Source organism: Passer domesticus, chromosome 5 (assembly GCF_036417665.1).
Source record: "Passer domesticus isolate bPasDom1 chromosome 5, bPasDom1.hap1, whole genome shotgun sequence".
Classification (NCBI taxonomy): Eukaryota; Metazoa; Chordata; class Aves; order Passeriformes; family Passeridae; genus Passer; species Passer domesticus.
In genome coordinates this window covers 14,763,482-14,781,099 of record NC_087478.1, presented here as the reverse complement: position 1 = coordinate 14,781,099, position 17,618 = coordinate 14,763,482, and the positions used below count along the sequence as shown (strand labels likewise).

The window sequence follows — 17,618 nt, the reverse complement described above, 5'->3', positions numbered from 1 at the left end:
GTTGGAGACAGAAGTGGATTTGATGGGTGGACTCTTTGGTGAATGAAGAATTGCTTGAATGACCACATCCTGGGAGTAATGGTCAGTGGCTCCATGATGAGATGGAGATCAGTGATGAGCAGTGCCCCTCAGGAGTTCATACTGAGCCAGTGTCATTCCATCTTGGTGACACACACTGCGGGATCAAGTGTGCCCTCATCAAATTTGCAGATGACACTGAGCTGAGTGGTGCAGTTGACACACCTGAGAGCTATAAGGACTTGGACGAGTTGGAGAAGTGGGCTCATGGGAATGTCATCAGGTTTAACAAGAGCAGGTGAAAGGTCCTGCACCTCTGTTGGGTCAACCAACCAGTATCAATACAGGCCAGGGGATGGAAGGGTTAGGGCAATAAACACAGGAGAAGGACTGGCTGGACAAGAGGCTGGACAGGTGAAAAGGCCAAATATGTCCTGGGCTGTATCAAAAGCCAGTAGGTCAAGGGAGGTAATTCTGCCCCCTCTACTACACTTTGGTGAGACCTCCAGGTGGGCATGGAGTACTGCATCCAGCTCTAGAGTCCTCAGTAAGAGAAAGACATGGACCTTTTGGAGTGAGTCCAGAGGGCCATGAAGATGATCAGGGGGCTGTAATGCCAAACAGAGTTTTGGGTTTTATACATTTTCCATATACTTGTAGCTCTGTAGACTACTATTATATACTTATATAGCTCCTTAACTAACTATAGTACTTTTCCTATCCCTTTATCAACATTTTAGCACAATAAGCTAACCTTCCTGGAATATTATTTATTCTTCCCTCTATAGTGTGAACCACTATTTTTTCACTATATATTACAGACATAATAAATGCAGGGTTAAAAGCTAGGGGCAGCTTCAGTGGAGGACATAACTGAAAGGGGGGATTACTTAATTAACTGTTCTTCTAATTGGATGATTTCTGTTAAGTATGCTAATTGGTTAAACTAATAAAATTGTCACACTGTATTACGTGTGCATCTTGCCGTATTTGTACCATGAAGAACTTTCATTAAAGGAAACTGTTTGGCTTGTGGCATCAGGCATCAGCTGGACCACCTCTCCTATAAATACAGGCTGAGAGAGCTGGCATTGTTCACCCTGGAAAAGAGAAAGCTCTGGGCAGCATTGTTGTGGCCTTTCAATACTTAAAGTGAGCTTATAAGAAAAATGGGGACAGATTTTTTTGCCAGTCTGTTTTGATATGACAACAGATAATGGTTTTAATCTGAAAGTGGCTTCAGACTAGATGCAAGGAAGAAATTTTTTACAGTGAAGATGGAGAAACATTGGAACAGGTTGCTCAGAGGAGCTGTGAATGTCTCATCTCTGGGTGAGGGTCTCGGACCAACCTGATGCAGTTGAATGTGTCTCTGCTAATTGCAGGGGTGTTGAACTAGATGGCTTAGGGTCCCTTTCAACCTGAACTATTTTATGAACTTAGTATTTTAATTAATTATAAAAGTATTTATCATTGGCTGAAACATTACATTCTCCCAAGCCAAAGCGTAACTTCAATGAATTGTCATTAGAGCAACTCCCTCCCCTGTAGATTTCCCAAGGAATTAGACATCCTAGTTTTGAGTCACTGAGCATGTTCCCAAGCACAAACGTTCTACAAAAGTTTTAATAGCACCTACAAATCACACATTTTCAATCAAGACAGTACTGCAAAAATATTATTGTTTCAATATAATTGGTATTTTCCTAAACTTCCAGAACAATTATTTTGAAAATGAGCACTTGTAAACATTCTAATTACAGACACAATCACTTGTTAAAAGTGTGAGCAAGGAAGCAGCTGAAATTAGGCAGATCCAAAAACAGTATCTGTAAAACCCTGTCTGTGAACTCTGTCCCAAACTAAAAGGATACTTTCTGAAGAAACAGTTTAAACCCCAATTGTTAGTCTGTTTTTCAGCTGCCTCATTATTTGACATAATTCTGTGACCAATGGGTATGAAAGTATTTATAAATCCCCATAGATTTTAGACAAAAAGTATATCAATTTGCTCGCACTAGCCAACTATCACTTCTGCTTAGGAGACAGCAGTTACTTTTCACAGAAATGTTGCTTTAGGATATCTTAGTATGAAGGCATAATGTGGTATGAAAATGCTTCAAATTAATATGATTAATTTAATTTAGGAAAAAAATTGTTTTATCTGGCTTACTACAATACATTTACAGATACATTTCCTCTCTCTGAGGAAGAAAAAGTTTAAAAGAATTGTTCTAACAGAAATCTTAGGACTATCCTTTTACTGCATTTAGATTTAAAGACTTCTCATATTCCATGAATATTTCATGGGGAATTTTACAAAGAAAACATGCCATTAGTTTGCCAGCTTTTAACTGTACAAGCAATTACTGGAGTTATTACCCACTACACCTAAAACACATGAGGGCAAACAACCAAGTCTAGAAGTATTTTTCTTGGAAGTACAGGCTAATCATTCTACCCATTACAAATATATAAAAAATAAGAAATATTAAAGGAGTTCAAAGTTTCTTTGTATGTATTATTCATTTTTGATACAGCTGTTATTCCATTGAGATTACTGTAAATGGCTACATGAAGTGATGGCCTGCATGAGCAACTCCATGATAGATAAGATAAACCAGATTTACATGTTTTATGTTCCTACTACATAAATTCCTTAGATATTTTAACTATACAAAGCTGGAAAATTCTTTCAAAAGCATAGATGCACAGAACTGCAGCTCCCCCAACAGCACGTTATAATACAGGCAGTACATACAGAAAATAACTTTAATATAGGGCTTGTTATTACTATGGCAACCACAGCAACTGGTTTTCAAAATGAATAATAGCTCTGTTAGGCACTTCATTAATTTATTTTTTTTTAATCAAACACTGCCCTTAATCTTCTCAATGGAACAAAGAGTTATTCTGAATGCTGCAGAAACAGGAAATAAAGTCCAATCCACCTTTGTAAATACAGGGTAAGAGCCTTTTCAGAGCCTTTGCTAGAAGAGAGTAGGAAAGTACATCCTGTCTGCTACTTCACATAAAAAGTCAGAAGCAGAAGCAGATGAGGTTGGTGTTACAAGGTACAAGAAAATAAGTGTTTAGGGAAACTAAGGTAAAAAGAAGATTATTGAAATTGCTAAGATCTGCAACGTGTAAAGCCAGTGATGGAAATGATAAGTAATCCAGAACAACTGTGGCAGCAGAAGATGCTGTTTTTCACAGTTCTCCCAAAACATCCAATTTCTGTGCATCATCAACTGCTGTTTGTATGTTAATGAAACATTGAAACAGTTTCTAACTTTTCATGTACAAGTAACGGAAAACCTTTTAAACCCTCTTCTGAATGTTAAGAAAAAAAAAAAGCAGCTCTTACTGATTCAATTATGAGTCTTGACTTCAGTGGTTACACTGGAAGTATTATTTTAGTTTAGCTTTACATTAGATTCTATTATATCAAATTCCTGTATAAGGCTAGCCCTTAACCTCTAATCCATGAAAGTTTTTCTCAGGTAACTACAAACATACGTAACATCCAGAGTATTTGTCCATTGTGGCTAAAACACACGTGAGGGCATACCTAACCAATAATCTGCAACAGTGAGGCCAGCATAGCACAAACACACACAGTGAAACATGCTCCACTGTGTTTACCTTCCCAGACAAGTTTTATGTACTTCTTCCAGTTCTAGGCATGCTGCTAATGAAGTAACAATGACTTATGTTCCAACATTATTAATAGTGAAAGAGATGCTGGCAAGAAAACCTAAAGGATTAATTATACTTCCTTGAGCCTTTGTAAACTGATTTACAAGCTGTATGTGCCACTCATTACAACATGTACATTGCTAATCTTGATGTTCAAAAGCTTCAGGACACAGAGCATGTTCAGAGTTCTCAGTAGTCTTGTTGGTGACATTCCCATTAAGTCCCTCCCATGACACAAAGTCTGCAAAACGTCATGAGAAGAGGCAAAGCTGCTCCCTCAGTCTATGACTTCAAGAGAGAACACTGAACTTCTGACCCATCTATTTTACTGAATAATACAGGTTTCACAAAGTCTAACTTCAGCTTTCATGATGCTCTCAGGTAAGGAAGGGAGATGGCACCCCAAAAACAAGCAAACAAACAGCCATTCAAACACAAAAACTATAAGAACACTTCATCATGTAGTACTTCTCTTTCTTTCAGTTCATCCAGACTAAAATATCCCTCTTCACTGTATTGTTCACCACATGGCTAAGATTCACAGACTGTTTCTGAATACCTGATCAAAAATCAGTGCAATAATCTCTTAAAAATGCTACTAAACTTTAACAGACACAAAAAAAAAAACCCCTTTTAATTAATCAATCCTGCAATCTGGAGTAGAATGCTAACTATTTTCTTTTTTGATGATCAGTTAATTGTAACTACCAAGGCAATTTTTGTGTGTACACAGAAAATTGAATGATAACTTAGTGATTCTTTTTTAACAGTAACCCCTTCACATCAGCTGAACTTAAGGGTCCCATTGTAATGCTCTACATCCAAATCCACTTGGAAAAAGACACAGTACAGAACTCAATTCTTCGTTAATGGAGCCATGAGTATAACATGGGAGTTTTAAGGACTGTGCTAAGAGCACACTTCTTTTTGAACAGATCAACGGTTTTAACCTGAAATGTTCTCTGTGGACATCCACACAAAAAGAAACAGCTTAGTCTCTAAGCTATTCTGATACTAACAAAAATCACACAGACCTTCTATTTATAGGCAAGAAGTCCAGAACCTCAGAACTAGGCTCATCTGTGTAGTTCACAATGCCTCTTACCCATTTATGAATTTGAGTCATACTTGAATACCAAAACTCTTGACCAGAAAAAAAAAATAAAGGGAAAGCTTTAGGTTACAGGCTCCTTTTTCAGAACTGAGAAAAGGGAAAGATTATCTTGTGTGTTAATAGGAGCTGCAGCTGTTCAGTCTTACTCTTTTTTTCTCCCTCAATAAAAACTTAATTCAATGATAGGTGGTGTTTTGAACACATAAGAGTAAAAAGTCTTCACTCAAGTCAAAATTAACAAATTAAAAATTATATGCTTCTTAAAAGATAATATTAATCTACAACTAAACTACAGTTATTCTGCAAAGCTTTTGATACAGTCCCCCACAACATCCTTGCCACTAAAACTGGAGAGATTTGTTTGAGGGATACTGACATTCAGTCAGTTCTTTACTCCAAGAGTAAGGAACAATTTTATAATAGTAATATAAAAATATAACAGTAATTTTATCATGTAAAATTATGTAATTAGCCAATAGCTCAGCTCCAAGTGGAAACCAGTAATGAGTGGTGTCTCACAAAGGTCCACACTGGGCCAATACCATTTAGCATCTTCCTCGATGGCACTGACACCGAGTGCAGCCTCAGTACTCCGCTGGCAGATGACACCAAGCTGTGACACAGTGGATTTGCTGGAAGGAGCACATCTCATCCAGGGAGACTTGGACAAGCTTAACAGGTGGGCCAAAGCAAAGCCCATGAAGTTCTACAAGGGCAAGTGTAAGGTCCTGACCCAAACTGGAGCAATCACTAGAACCAGCACAGGTCTGGAAATACTATATCAATCTAGCATTTTAACAAAGGAAGAGAAATGCATACTGAAGAAACAAACTCTGCAAAATCTTATCAAAATTGTTTCAAGAATCTATTATCATCTAGTTACAAAAAGTCATAAATTAATACCTTTACATTGAAATATTCCACCAGAGCAGTAATCAGAATAAATGCTTACTATTAAATGAAAAGACAAGTTATGAGACCAACCCACAGAAAACAGGAAGACAAAACATTAACAACGAGTAACTAAAAAAAGAACAAACAATGGATATTTAGCATTCATTTTGTTCAGAAGACTCTATATTAATAAAAAAAAATGTTACTAAGTCTACTGGTACAACACTGCCTGGTTAATAATCTTTTTTTATTAGCTAAATAGGAAAGCATATTTTGTAGATAAAAAGCTAACTAGAACAGAACAAGAATCAGAGAGGACATCTTTTGGTAACAATAATTTGAAAAGACAGATAGGACTAATGACATCACACAAAGCAGCAGTAGGACACATGTTAACGTTATACTATATATCAACAAACTGAAAGAAGAATAGGCACTCACATGATCAACTACAAGTAATTCACAACTGTAAGGAGCATTAAAATTCTAAATGACATGGATGTACTAGGAGCACAGTAATAAATCACTGTGTAGATTAGTGCAGATAAATTAATGAAGCTGGGAACAAAATTAATCAAGTTCATTTCAATTAATGCATTTTGTAAAGTTATTGAAACTTTTCAATAGCACCAGTTTGGCAAGCAATTTTACAGGACATAACAGACTGCTGTTACAGAATACTAGATTTATAAGCCGTAAGTGAAAGAAAAGGTAATTACTATGTTAGATCAGGTTTAATATAAATCTACAATGGATGTGACCATGAATAAGAAAATCCTATTTCAAGTTGCTGCAACAATACAGAAGACCACTGTGATGGGAAAAAGAGACATCTAACATGTTTTCTTTCTGAATTTAATCCCTAGAGAACCACTCTTGAATTATTTTATTATAGCACACAGAGACAACCAGCTATTGTTACAAAATAATCTGAGATTACAGCATTTTACCTCCTGTAAAACTATGTAATTAGTTTTTGCCACCATGAGATAAACCAGCTATTCTTTACAAGTTCTGTAAGACTTCACAGCATTACCCACTACTTTCATTGCAAAAGACTAGCTAAGAGACAGCACCCAACTCAGCAGCTTGCAGTGCTCTCTGAAAAGGTTACCTTTTTGAGACTTGGTCAAAAGGAGGAAGCAAAATAGATTAGTTTTTTAAGAAATACAATGAAAGGTGCTCTTGAATGTGTACAGCAGCTGGAGTAAATTTAAGATGGGAATACTTCACAATTTTCATGGGTGCTTTTACAGGGCCTTCTGTTATTTTTATCAAGGTAGTGTGCTAAAACTTCAACATGTTTTATTCAGGCTGGGATTTGTCATGACTAAATAGGAAAAAAAGTGACCCTAACATGCAAAACAATTTTACAACTTAAGAAATTAGTTGTTTTGACTCTGAAATAATACATGTGTTATGTTGCATAACAGTACCATTACAATGTTTTGAAGCTTTATTAAATCAAGAGAACACAGCACACCAAATTTACCATTGGTTGTTATTTTACTTAAATAAACACATTTCTCACATCCAGTTACATACTCATTAGCCATATATATGTGTAAAAAAGCAAAAAAATAGTTGATTTGAAGATAAAGGCATTAAGGAAGTGCTTTAATCAGCTAATTTTTAAATTTATATTAATAACCCATCACACACCAGCTGTGCTGAACTTGCAAGTATGCAACAACTTGTTTGTTGCTTTGTCAGATTTTATCAACATTGCTTACATTGTGTTTGCACAGTAAACAGCTCCCTAAAACATTTTACAAGACTAGTAAAAGCGTAAGTTTAACAAAAATAATTAAGGTTTAATTGGAAACCTGAAAGACACAGCTGTACTGTTCCTCTAATATATACAAAGTGGTCTGTGAAGGAAAGTAAAATTTCTCCTCAGAAATACTCCCCCCATACTGATTTGCTAAAGTTCCATTCCCCACTCTTAAAGCAAGCACCTGTTTGCAAAAATTCTGCAAGCCTGTCTTCACTTAGTAATGCAAGGTCCATTACAAGGAAAGACAAGACCTGAAATTCAGTAAGTCTACAGCAAACTGACTGCAAGTCAAGCATAAACACAGGTTGATTGCACAAAACTACTGTGAATGATTCCTGCTGAATAAACTGGCATGCACTACTAGGAGTGGGAAGCAATGCAGACAAATCGACCCTACAGACCACTCTGCAGCTGTGTCCTGAACTCAGCTATCCTACCAACACCCCCACTCTGCTTCCAGACCCTGCACCCACACATCTCACTGTGATCTAGCTGACAAGGGTCACTCCTCCAGTCCCCATCCAACCAAACTGCTTCTTACAGTATGCTCCTCTACCAGCCCACGTTTCTTGCAGTAACTACCTGTTTCCACAAGTTCAAAGCAGCCAGCCTGTGGACCCAACCCAACTCCAAAATCTGTTAGTGGTTTCCAATGACTAAAATAATGTTCACTTCCGAATTTATAAACATAATTCATATTTATGAGATTTTTCTTGTGAAAGAACACACTCTTTCATGCCACTAGTTGGCATACACTACTAAAATTGCATTTTACACTATGTTTATTGGATAATGATTATTGAAGTGTGACTCAAAGGATTTCAGGTCATTTGCATTACTTTGTATTCATAGTCAATGTTGATTTCTCTTGTTATGATAAGAGAATATGTGCATGACATGGCTACAGTTCTACAGATTAACTTTTATTTTGCTTTAAAAGGACTTGTTACATAATCTCTTACAACAATACGCAAAACTATACCAAAGAAAGAAAACAAACACAATAGAACTAATTTACTTCTGTTACTTCTATGTCCAAGCAAAACCAAGCCTAATACTTGCAGAAATTAAGAGAAATATTTACAAAAGTGTCTCCATGTCTTACTAATTTAATTCATTGTGACAAATGAAGCCCAACTACTTGTAGCTCTAACACAAAACAGACTCACACATACCACATCAACCCCCCCACACACACACACAGAATAAGCCAGCTGCAACAGAATAGCCACCTATCCTTGTATTACCACAAATTTTAGCTTGGAGCCTATTGCCTAGTTTCTACCTTAGTACATTTTCAGTATTGCTCTGATGAAAAACGGGGGGGGAAAAAAATCACAAAACCACCCCAATAACAAATTTAAAAGTCCACCACACACAACCTGTAACACTTTCCCAAGCTACTGCTGTCATTATAAATCAAGAGTACTTTTTAAACATAATCTTCACTGTAGCACAGAGCTAAACCAAACATCTTCCAAAAATTGATTCATTAAAAATGCATATAGACATGCACACACCAGATTCTGATGAATTGTGCATGCAGCAATAAGCATATACATGTTTGCATATGTATATACGTGTACACACACTTTCCCTAACAGATACCAAGAATTCAGGCCAAGCCCTACTATCATACATGATCTACTCCTAAGATCTTCATGATCATCAAGAGCTTGCACATCATGAATAACAAGTTCATTTCTTTCACTAAAACTACTATGTATCACCTGTAGATAGATTATATATAGATTTATGCGCTATTGGACATATTCCAGATACAAAAGTCAAAATATTCACATCAAAAAAAATCAAAACTGGGTATAAAAATCTATTCACACAACTTCAAACTGTACTTATCACTTTGTATAGCAAAGGAAAGAACAAGCCTCCTATAAACAGTTATAGAAAAGGCATTATTTAGTAGTTTGTACGAGAGCATACTAGATATTTTTCACACTTTAATATCAAGGAAGCACACTGATATTTCACTTTCCTACACATATTTCAGTGTCAGATTCATAAAGTTCAAGAGCAAAAAAAAAAATATATATAGTTTGTTTAAATAGCATTGACTAAATTCACCACATACAGGGTGACTGCACTCTTATTAAGAGTGCAAATTTTCTTCCAAAATTATTTCACTTTAATCTGATTTACTGGTAAAGTATTCTAAACTAAATAGACAGCAAAAGTGAAATAGATACATTTAAACTGAATTCTATCTTTCATCTGATTTTGCAACCTTATGTAACAAAGATTTCTATTACCACAACATTCTTAAGCTATGAGTTTTCATGTCTGTCACAATCACAAAGGTCATAACATCTGTTAGATCAAAGGTCTAAACAGCAATATTTGATTACCATTTTCAAGTTTATGTAAAATATGTTTTAACACCTCCCTTTATTCACAGTTGCATTTCATAAGAATTGTCCTAGAACTCACTGAAATACTCAATCTCATGCAGTTATTATAGTCTCCAAAAATGTACTTTCCCAGCATCAAACTGACAATAAGACACAGCATGGGAAAAAAAAAAAAAAAAAAGAAAAAATAAAAGCTACAACTTGGACTGTAGCATATTGAAGAAGCCTCATGACAATGACCAGGCAGAAGAGCATCAATTCAAGAACTGTAAATATGCAATTTCTACTTCTTTCTGTAAGTTTCCTGGAGATTTCTTCCAGAATGGTCTACCTCAAAGACATTTTCTTTATTCATTATTTTGTCCTCAACTCCTAATCACCAAGTTCTCCAAATGGAGTGTACTAATCCTGCTTCAGATTTTCACTTGGGACACAAAGCCATTTGATTCTGTGATACCCTGTTGGCACTTGTATTGACTATTCAGCAGCTAAAATCCAGTGAACAAAGGGAACAGTCAAGTTATCTGACAATACATTTGTTTTGCCATTGACTTGTTGTCAGCATTCACAGATGAGACACAGAACTACTGTATCAGCCTGTGAACATAAAGAAGGCTCACAGAGAGACAAGCAGTAATACTTACACGCCTCATCATTCTTCACTCCTATTTATTTCCAAGCATGAAAATCACACTTATATACCAAGCTGTTCCATTATCAGGCATTAACAATAAACACAGCTAATTATACTTTGGGTTTTTTCCTACAGAGATTAGTCTGGTAGGAAGAAATAATGTGAGAAAGAACAAGAACCCATCGAACACCCTTCATATATTAGTAGGATGTATGCAAATCACTTATTAAAAGCAGAAGCACTACAAACTTTCAATTTTATTCTTTCTTTTGTAAGATCAATTTTCAACGTTGAAAAGATTAGATCCTAACCAAACCATATGGCAGGACAGTAAATCAAACAGGAAAATTCTATCGTTTAAGAATAATTTAGATGTAATTCACAGGTCCTATGAGAAACACTCACCAAGATCTGTATTTGGGCCAGCAAGTAGCTGCTTAAATTTGTCTAGTCGAGATGCTTCTCTCTCAGTTAACGCAGGAGTAACTGAGGTGCTGTAGTCTGCCATTCCACTTGTCAAGGGAGGTATGGAAGTTTGTGGAAGCGACTGTGATCTCTGCATGGAAGAATTTTCACTAGCATTATCTGAAGAGAAAAAGAAGTATAGCAGTTAGCCTCAGCTAGTGAGAAGGCTACTAATCATTTGAATTTAATTTGTAAATTTAAAAGAGAATTCTGTTTTTGAAAAGCGCAAACTCAAGTATAGCAGAAGTTTGGACTTGGATTTAGCAGAAGGAGCATTTCTCTTTGAAGCAGTATTCCACAATTCAAATACATCAGAGATCATATTAATAGCAAGGCTCATGGATTTTTAAAATCTGTGTTACTAAAAGCTGTTTTCATTCTCCCTTACATTCTTAAAAAAAAAATAAAAATAAAAAAACTAACCACTAAGAAATCTTGGAATTATTGCAACTGAAAGCGTATACGAAACCATGGAAAAGATCACACGAGGGTGAATCTCCCAGTCCACCTGCACAATTTTCTCCTGCTTTTCAATATATTTTAATTATACTTATATTTTAATTACAATTTATTTAAATTTTTCACAACAGTGAAAAACAAATAGTGAAAACAAAAGAAGTTTAGTTATCTCTCCCTTACACGCATGCATTACAATTTTGTAAAGCATGCAGTCTTCCTCTCCAATAAATCACTAGTGATAAACAGCAATATGAATAAAGGGTTGGGAAGGGTTTACTGTCTTACAGAAGCAAATATGGTAGCTCTCATCCTTTAACTTCCAAGATCTTTTTCACTTTTCAACATACCTAATGAACTTGATGTATGACCTTCACTGACTGATTTAACAAGCCTATTATCACCACATGCAACTGAAGTCAGCTGTGCAAATTCCTTTTGTTTTTCTTCCTGTAGATGCTCTTCCTGAAATTTATGCTGTTCTTGTAGCTTGCTGTGATTCTGAATTACTTTGTGAGCTGTTTCCATGACCACTTCTGTATTTAAGTTTTCAGCAGCTATTGCTAAGAGTTCATCATCATCATCTCCAAGATCCCAAGCATCACTTGTGTTACTTTCAAATTCTTGGAAGGTGCTGACTTTCTTCAATTTCACTGGAGTTGTAGGTGGCTTTGAACCTGGTTTTATCAAGCTGTTCAAAAACAAATAAACACTATTTAGAAAACTAGTAAAGAAGCAAAACACTCTGGCTAGGACCAAACCCTGAAAGTTCATAGTTGACACTACATAGGTAGCAAATATTTATCTCTCTCCCCTCATGTTGCCACTACATCCACCCACAGTAACACAAAGCTAAAGAAATCTGGAAAAAAGGGCTGTAAAAACTGATACTTTGTTGCTTTGAATAGAAGCGGAAACTAATCTTTCCTTCCTTTTTCTTAAGAAAACAAAACCAAAAAAAAAAATTTAAAGACCGACCCCAAAATCACATGAAAGGATTGCTACTAGAATAGCTTATAAAAGAGGGCACACTGCACTGCTCTTGCTTCATCCATTTCTGTAGATTTCAGCCCTTTTAATGCAATTGCTGCATAACAGCACAGGAGCTGCAATCAAATCATGGTCTACTCCTAACTCATCATAAGCAACCATGCAACACAATCACTGACATAAACAAACCAAGTCTCGCCTTAAAACACATTAAATCCATCATTCTTCCCCATCCAGGCATGCCAGCATGGATTTCCTTCAGAACTTTGCTCTTCTCAGAGGAAACATATTTCTTCTAGTTACTAGTCTAAGTGGACCCTGATCAGCTCCCAACCTTTTGCCCCTCTGTCAACACGCAGTGTGAGATATGAACCAAGTATCCCTCCCTAGCCTGGAACTTGTCCTCACTTACAGTAATGCAGAGCAATCACACCTCCCTTTAGAAGGGAGCTGAACAAGATATAAAGTTGAGAGGGTTTCTTAGTCTGTTCCCAAAAAATAAAGCATTAATTTAATTGTGTTTTCACAGAATGGGTAGGAAGGGAAGGGATCATAGAGGGTCATCTGGCCCAAACTCCCTGCTCAAGCAGGGTCATCTTGAATGGAATCACATCAAGATGGTTCCTGAGTTCATTTCTGACCTCCCTCTCTCTCCACCTGGGCTAGTTTTTCTTTTTCCTGTTAAGACAAGGCAGGCAGAACTGCAAATCAGAAGTAGTTCTTACCCAGTTCTCACATAGTATCAGTTATAATGTTTCTGTTATGTCCTACAGGGAGTATCTTCCCTAACAGGTGCTACAACACCTACATTTTCACCTGAGTTGTTATCACTGTCCAGAACAGCAAGGTCTTTCTCTAGTTCTGTCACTTCAAGCAATAAACTTCCAGTTTTTGTTACTTGGTCTGTATACCTCCGTATTTTGAGCGAATTAATCTAATTTCTTTTAATTTCACCCTTAGGATCACACATTTCAATTGCCTCCAACCCTGCATCATCTGAAAATTAACCAGAATGTTTACGTCTTGTACTATCTGAAACCAGCCCTTGAAAAAATTTAGTAGAAGCACGACATCCTTCCAACCAAATACTTGTCTTTGTAAAACTGCTTTTTTACTTTACCACAATTTCCCATGTATAAGGCATTAAAAATAAATAGAAACAGTTGGCAGTCTATATTAGTTAAGATCTGAAAAAGCTGATTTGTTCCTGCAAATATGGTAACCATCAGGAAGTCACAAAGGAGAAGTCAAAACAGAGAAGTCAAGATTATGACAAAAATTGAAAAGGGAAGATTAACGACAAACTTTATAGCCAACAAGGAAAAAAAAAAAAAAAACAAAAGAGAAGACAGTGGAGACACAAAACACTTAGAATATTTAAATATAAGGTTAACTCACGTTCCATGCAATAATGGGTCAAAAGGTGGATGCTGAGCTCCGTACACATGTTGAATACTAAAGAAAAACAAAGAGTTATCATAAAAATAATAAATATTTGTAGAGTTTTTGTGTATTAAACAGTCAATAATAAACAGAACTGAAATGTTCCAACAGTTGTCTCTTTCAAAAACTAAAAATAATGAAGTTGCAATTGATATGAATACTGAGAAGTAATTTAATAAAAATCAGATTTGCTAAACAGGAACTCTGTGAGACCTAAGCTCAGACTATTTTAGGCTATTTTATTTTTCTAACCAGGAAATAAAATAAGATATAAGTTAGACTCTGCAGTAAGAATCTATGAAAATTCTCTCCCCAGATTTATCATTTATTTATCTCTTGCAAAAAAATTAAGAATTCTCAAAGAAATATCTCTAAAGATTTAATATTTTACATACCCTTGTCACCCAAAATCCAACCAGACAGTTCTTAACTATTACGAAAGTACAAGGATGACAAAGCTACAGAAAAATGCAGAAGGTGACAGCTTAGAGAATAAAAGCCATAGGAGTACTAAAAGAATGCTTTGAAGTAAGCTTCCAAATACAGACTTATTCACTAACCTCTAACACTACAACATAGCATGTTACTGTGTGAAAACCAAAACTCCCTACAAACTACAAGTTCATTACCTCCCAGTTATTGGGTATAAAACTATTTCGTAAGTAAAAATATGGCTCAGAAGACACATCAAGACTTACATGTGGCTTCACAGTAGAAATTATTACAACAGAACTCTCTAATCATAAGAGAAATAAATCATGTGCAACATTAACAACTACCCAACCCTGTAATAAAAACCACATAGAACAAACATGCCCTCCTGACATACCAACAACTATCTCTAGACCATAAGGATAAGTCCAGCCTTAGCAAACCTGAGTCAGAACCAAGCCAAAAAGGCTGCAGTCAAAACAGATTTTAAGTGAGGCTCAGATTTTCAGAATAGGTGCAGCATTAGCACCAGTGGAATTAGCCCTATGGGTGACTGAAAATGGTGGTTTATCAAAACTTTTAACTATTTTTATGTGATTCCATGGAAATCAATGCCCCACCAGCCCTTCCACAGAGCCATATGCCATCCTCTCCACAGGCACATCCCTGCCCTACGCTCACATGAGGGTCAGGTGTCACTGTCCATTTCCATACAAACAGCACGTGCCTTTTCCTTACACCACTCTGTGAATATCTGCAATGCAAATCCACTCAAACAGAAAGCAACAACAGTCCTCTCCATGCCGTGAAAAAAATAAATAAAAATCAAAAACACATTCTCCACAGTGTCCTTGTTTTTCACAAGCCTGCAGTGGCCTGCAAATTAGCTGGAACTATTTATAGATCCTGTGCAAGGGAGGAAGGCCAGGAGTGTTTCACCCTCAAGAGATTCAGCAAAGTTACAAAGAAAACATATTAGATGAAGGACAACAGTTGGACTGAAAAAGTTAGTTTGTAACTAAAGAAACAAAACCACACCCAGTTAGTGCTTATGGGTCACTGAAAATATAAAAAGGCAAATGATGAGCAGGACTATATTGCTGAATTCACATAAAGGGCATAAAATACAGAGTTACTGTTCTCTGAGAACCACAAGGACACATCAGTCTTACAAAAAGAATATAGAAAACTGTTCTGTGAGAATAATTTAACAATAAGACCAGAGAATGTTATTGTTAAATAATAATCTGAACATGTATTTTCACCCTGATGTAACAGTCAAAAGAGTTAACAGGACTTTGGGGATCTATTCCCTGGAAAACCTTGAATGGGAGAATGTGCTTGCAGCTCTTTGCACTAATACAGCTGCTCTGCTGTGCACACTTCAGAAGAAAGTTGAGAAATTGACAATGTTCTGAAATACGTAGCAGAAACTAACATCTCTATGCCTAGAAAATACAGTTTCCTACAATCTATTTCAAAAAAATTTCATAACTTGCATCAAGTTTCAAAACATCCCAACTTGGCACTGCTGAGAGCTCCAAACACGTTCTCCCACGCAAAGTTTCCCTGCGAACACATTCCCAAAGTCCCATTAACTCCTTTAACCGCGATGCCAGGCTGGGAAAGCACACTCCGATAGTTATTTAACAACCTTTCTGACACAAGTCATAACCAAGGCTCAGTGACCACCAGCCACCTGCCCCCGGCACCTGGAGGCGCCCAGCGCGGGAAGGCTCCGCGCACCGACACAACGAGGGACCCGCGTCCGAGCCGGGACCGAGCGGACCCGCCGGTCCCGCCGGGCTGGGCGCGGGGTTGGGGTCACAGCGGAGCCGGACGGGCACAGACACCGCCCCGGCCCCTCCGCGGCTCCTCTCACCTGCCCGGCACCTTCGCGCCGCTCCGCTTCCAGAACTGCTTCCTGCCCCCGTCGCTCGCCATAGCGGCGTCACCTCATCCCCCTCCGCGCTGGCAGCCCCGGCCCGCTCCCTCAGGCTTCACTCATTCCGCCATTCCCGTCCACAGAAGCAGCACTGAGCGCCGCCATCTTCGGACGGGGAAACAACCCCGCGCCTTATTGGCCGCCCGGAGCGGCCGCAAGCTTGAGCCAAGCACAAGTGAGATTGCTGCCGGGTGGGCGCGCTCGGGCCAACCGCGGCGAGCCAGGCCGGGGCGGCCCGGCCCCGTCACGGCTGTGCCCGGGGTGGTCCCGCTGTCCCTCGGCGTTCCCCGGGTGTTTCCCCGGTGTTCCCCGGCCAAAGCTTTCCTGTAGCTCAGGAATTGCTCCGCGGCTCTCCGAGTGTGACGTTTTCAGTCCTCTTTGATTGAGCCGTACAGAGCAGTTCCTCAGAGAACTCCTTGGAAGTGCAAAGCTTGCCTTGTAGATGGATGGTGATGCTAACTGAAGATCGGTGGGCATCGGTTTATAACAAAGTCCGTCACATTTTTTCTACTTTTATTTTTTTGCATTTGTTTCCAATTATTAACGTAGTTAGTGGGGGGACTTTAAGCTTTCTCCTTTTGAAAGTTCTCCAGTCATTGTGCCCACTTCATTTAAGGCTTTGAGATGGTACAACATTGGGGGTTTTAAATGTCTCTGTACATTTCTCAGCAATACATCACTTCACAAGGATGCATCACTTCTGCCAAGAAAATAAGTATGGTTTTATGTTATTCTTTCAACTATGGCTTTTGAGAAACCAGTGCTGAGTTACAGGAGGTTTTGCTGCATCTCAATGCAATTTAGCATATAATTTAACATGTCAACAATTGTTCAGGGAATATTCTGCCATAATTAAGCACAAAAACTGGCATATAGTACAAGAGCTGATCTGCAGAGCAGTCTTTGTTCTTTAGTATGTATTTCATATATCAGTTATTTCTTAGAATTGGGGGGGAAAGTTTTCCTTCTGCTTTGGGATTTACTTTAGCAGTTGCCTTCTAAAAACTGACAAAAATGAAATGTTTCACAGATCTTGCTAGATCACTGTCCACAGGTGAAAGCTGTCATTTCAATGCCGTTTATAGATGTGTGTGCTGCAGGAAGTGCCACCTTCTCCATTTGTGTCCTCTAAGCAGGATTCATCTCACACATTCTGGACCTTCAGTATCATCAGCATTAATGGCATACACAACACAAATAATATGATCTATGTCTGTTAGCTAAAGTGAGATGAAACCTGCAAAGTCATGACTGGAACTTTGCTTGGTTGTAGCTAGATAAATTTAAATTATACTTTGCTAGAATACAAAAATGAGGTATTTCTATTGTGACAGTCAAAAAAGTGAAAAATCCATAAAACACACATTCCATCATTAGCATTA

General features: G+C 37.6%; 1 protein-coding gene across 1 annotated transcript in view; it reads right to left on the bottom strand.

Annotated features, from left to right (window-relative positions):
* The window catches only part of TBC1D22A (TBC1 domain family member 22A), a 139,411-nt gene extending 123,040 nt beyond the window's left edge, over positions 1-16,371 (bottom strand). Inside the window, exons 1-4 of the mRNA XM_064422124.1 lie at positions 16,174-16,371; positions 13,815-13,871; positions 11,777-12,117; positions 10,911-11,090 (exon numbers count right to left, since the gene is read on the bottom strand). Coding sequence (XP_064278194.1) covers positions 10,911-11,090; positions 11,777-12,117; positions 13,815-13,871; positions 16,174-16,235 — 640 coding nt within the window. The 5' untranslated portion in view covers positions 16,236-16,371. The remainder of the gene's footprint in view (positions 1-10,910; positions 11,091-11,776; positions 12,118-13,814; positions 13,872-16,173) is intronic.
* Between the last annotated feature and the right edge of the window lie 1,247 nt (positions 16,372-17,618).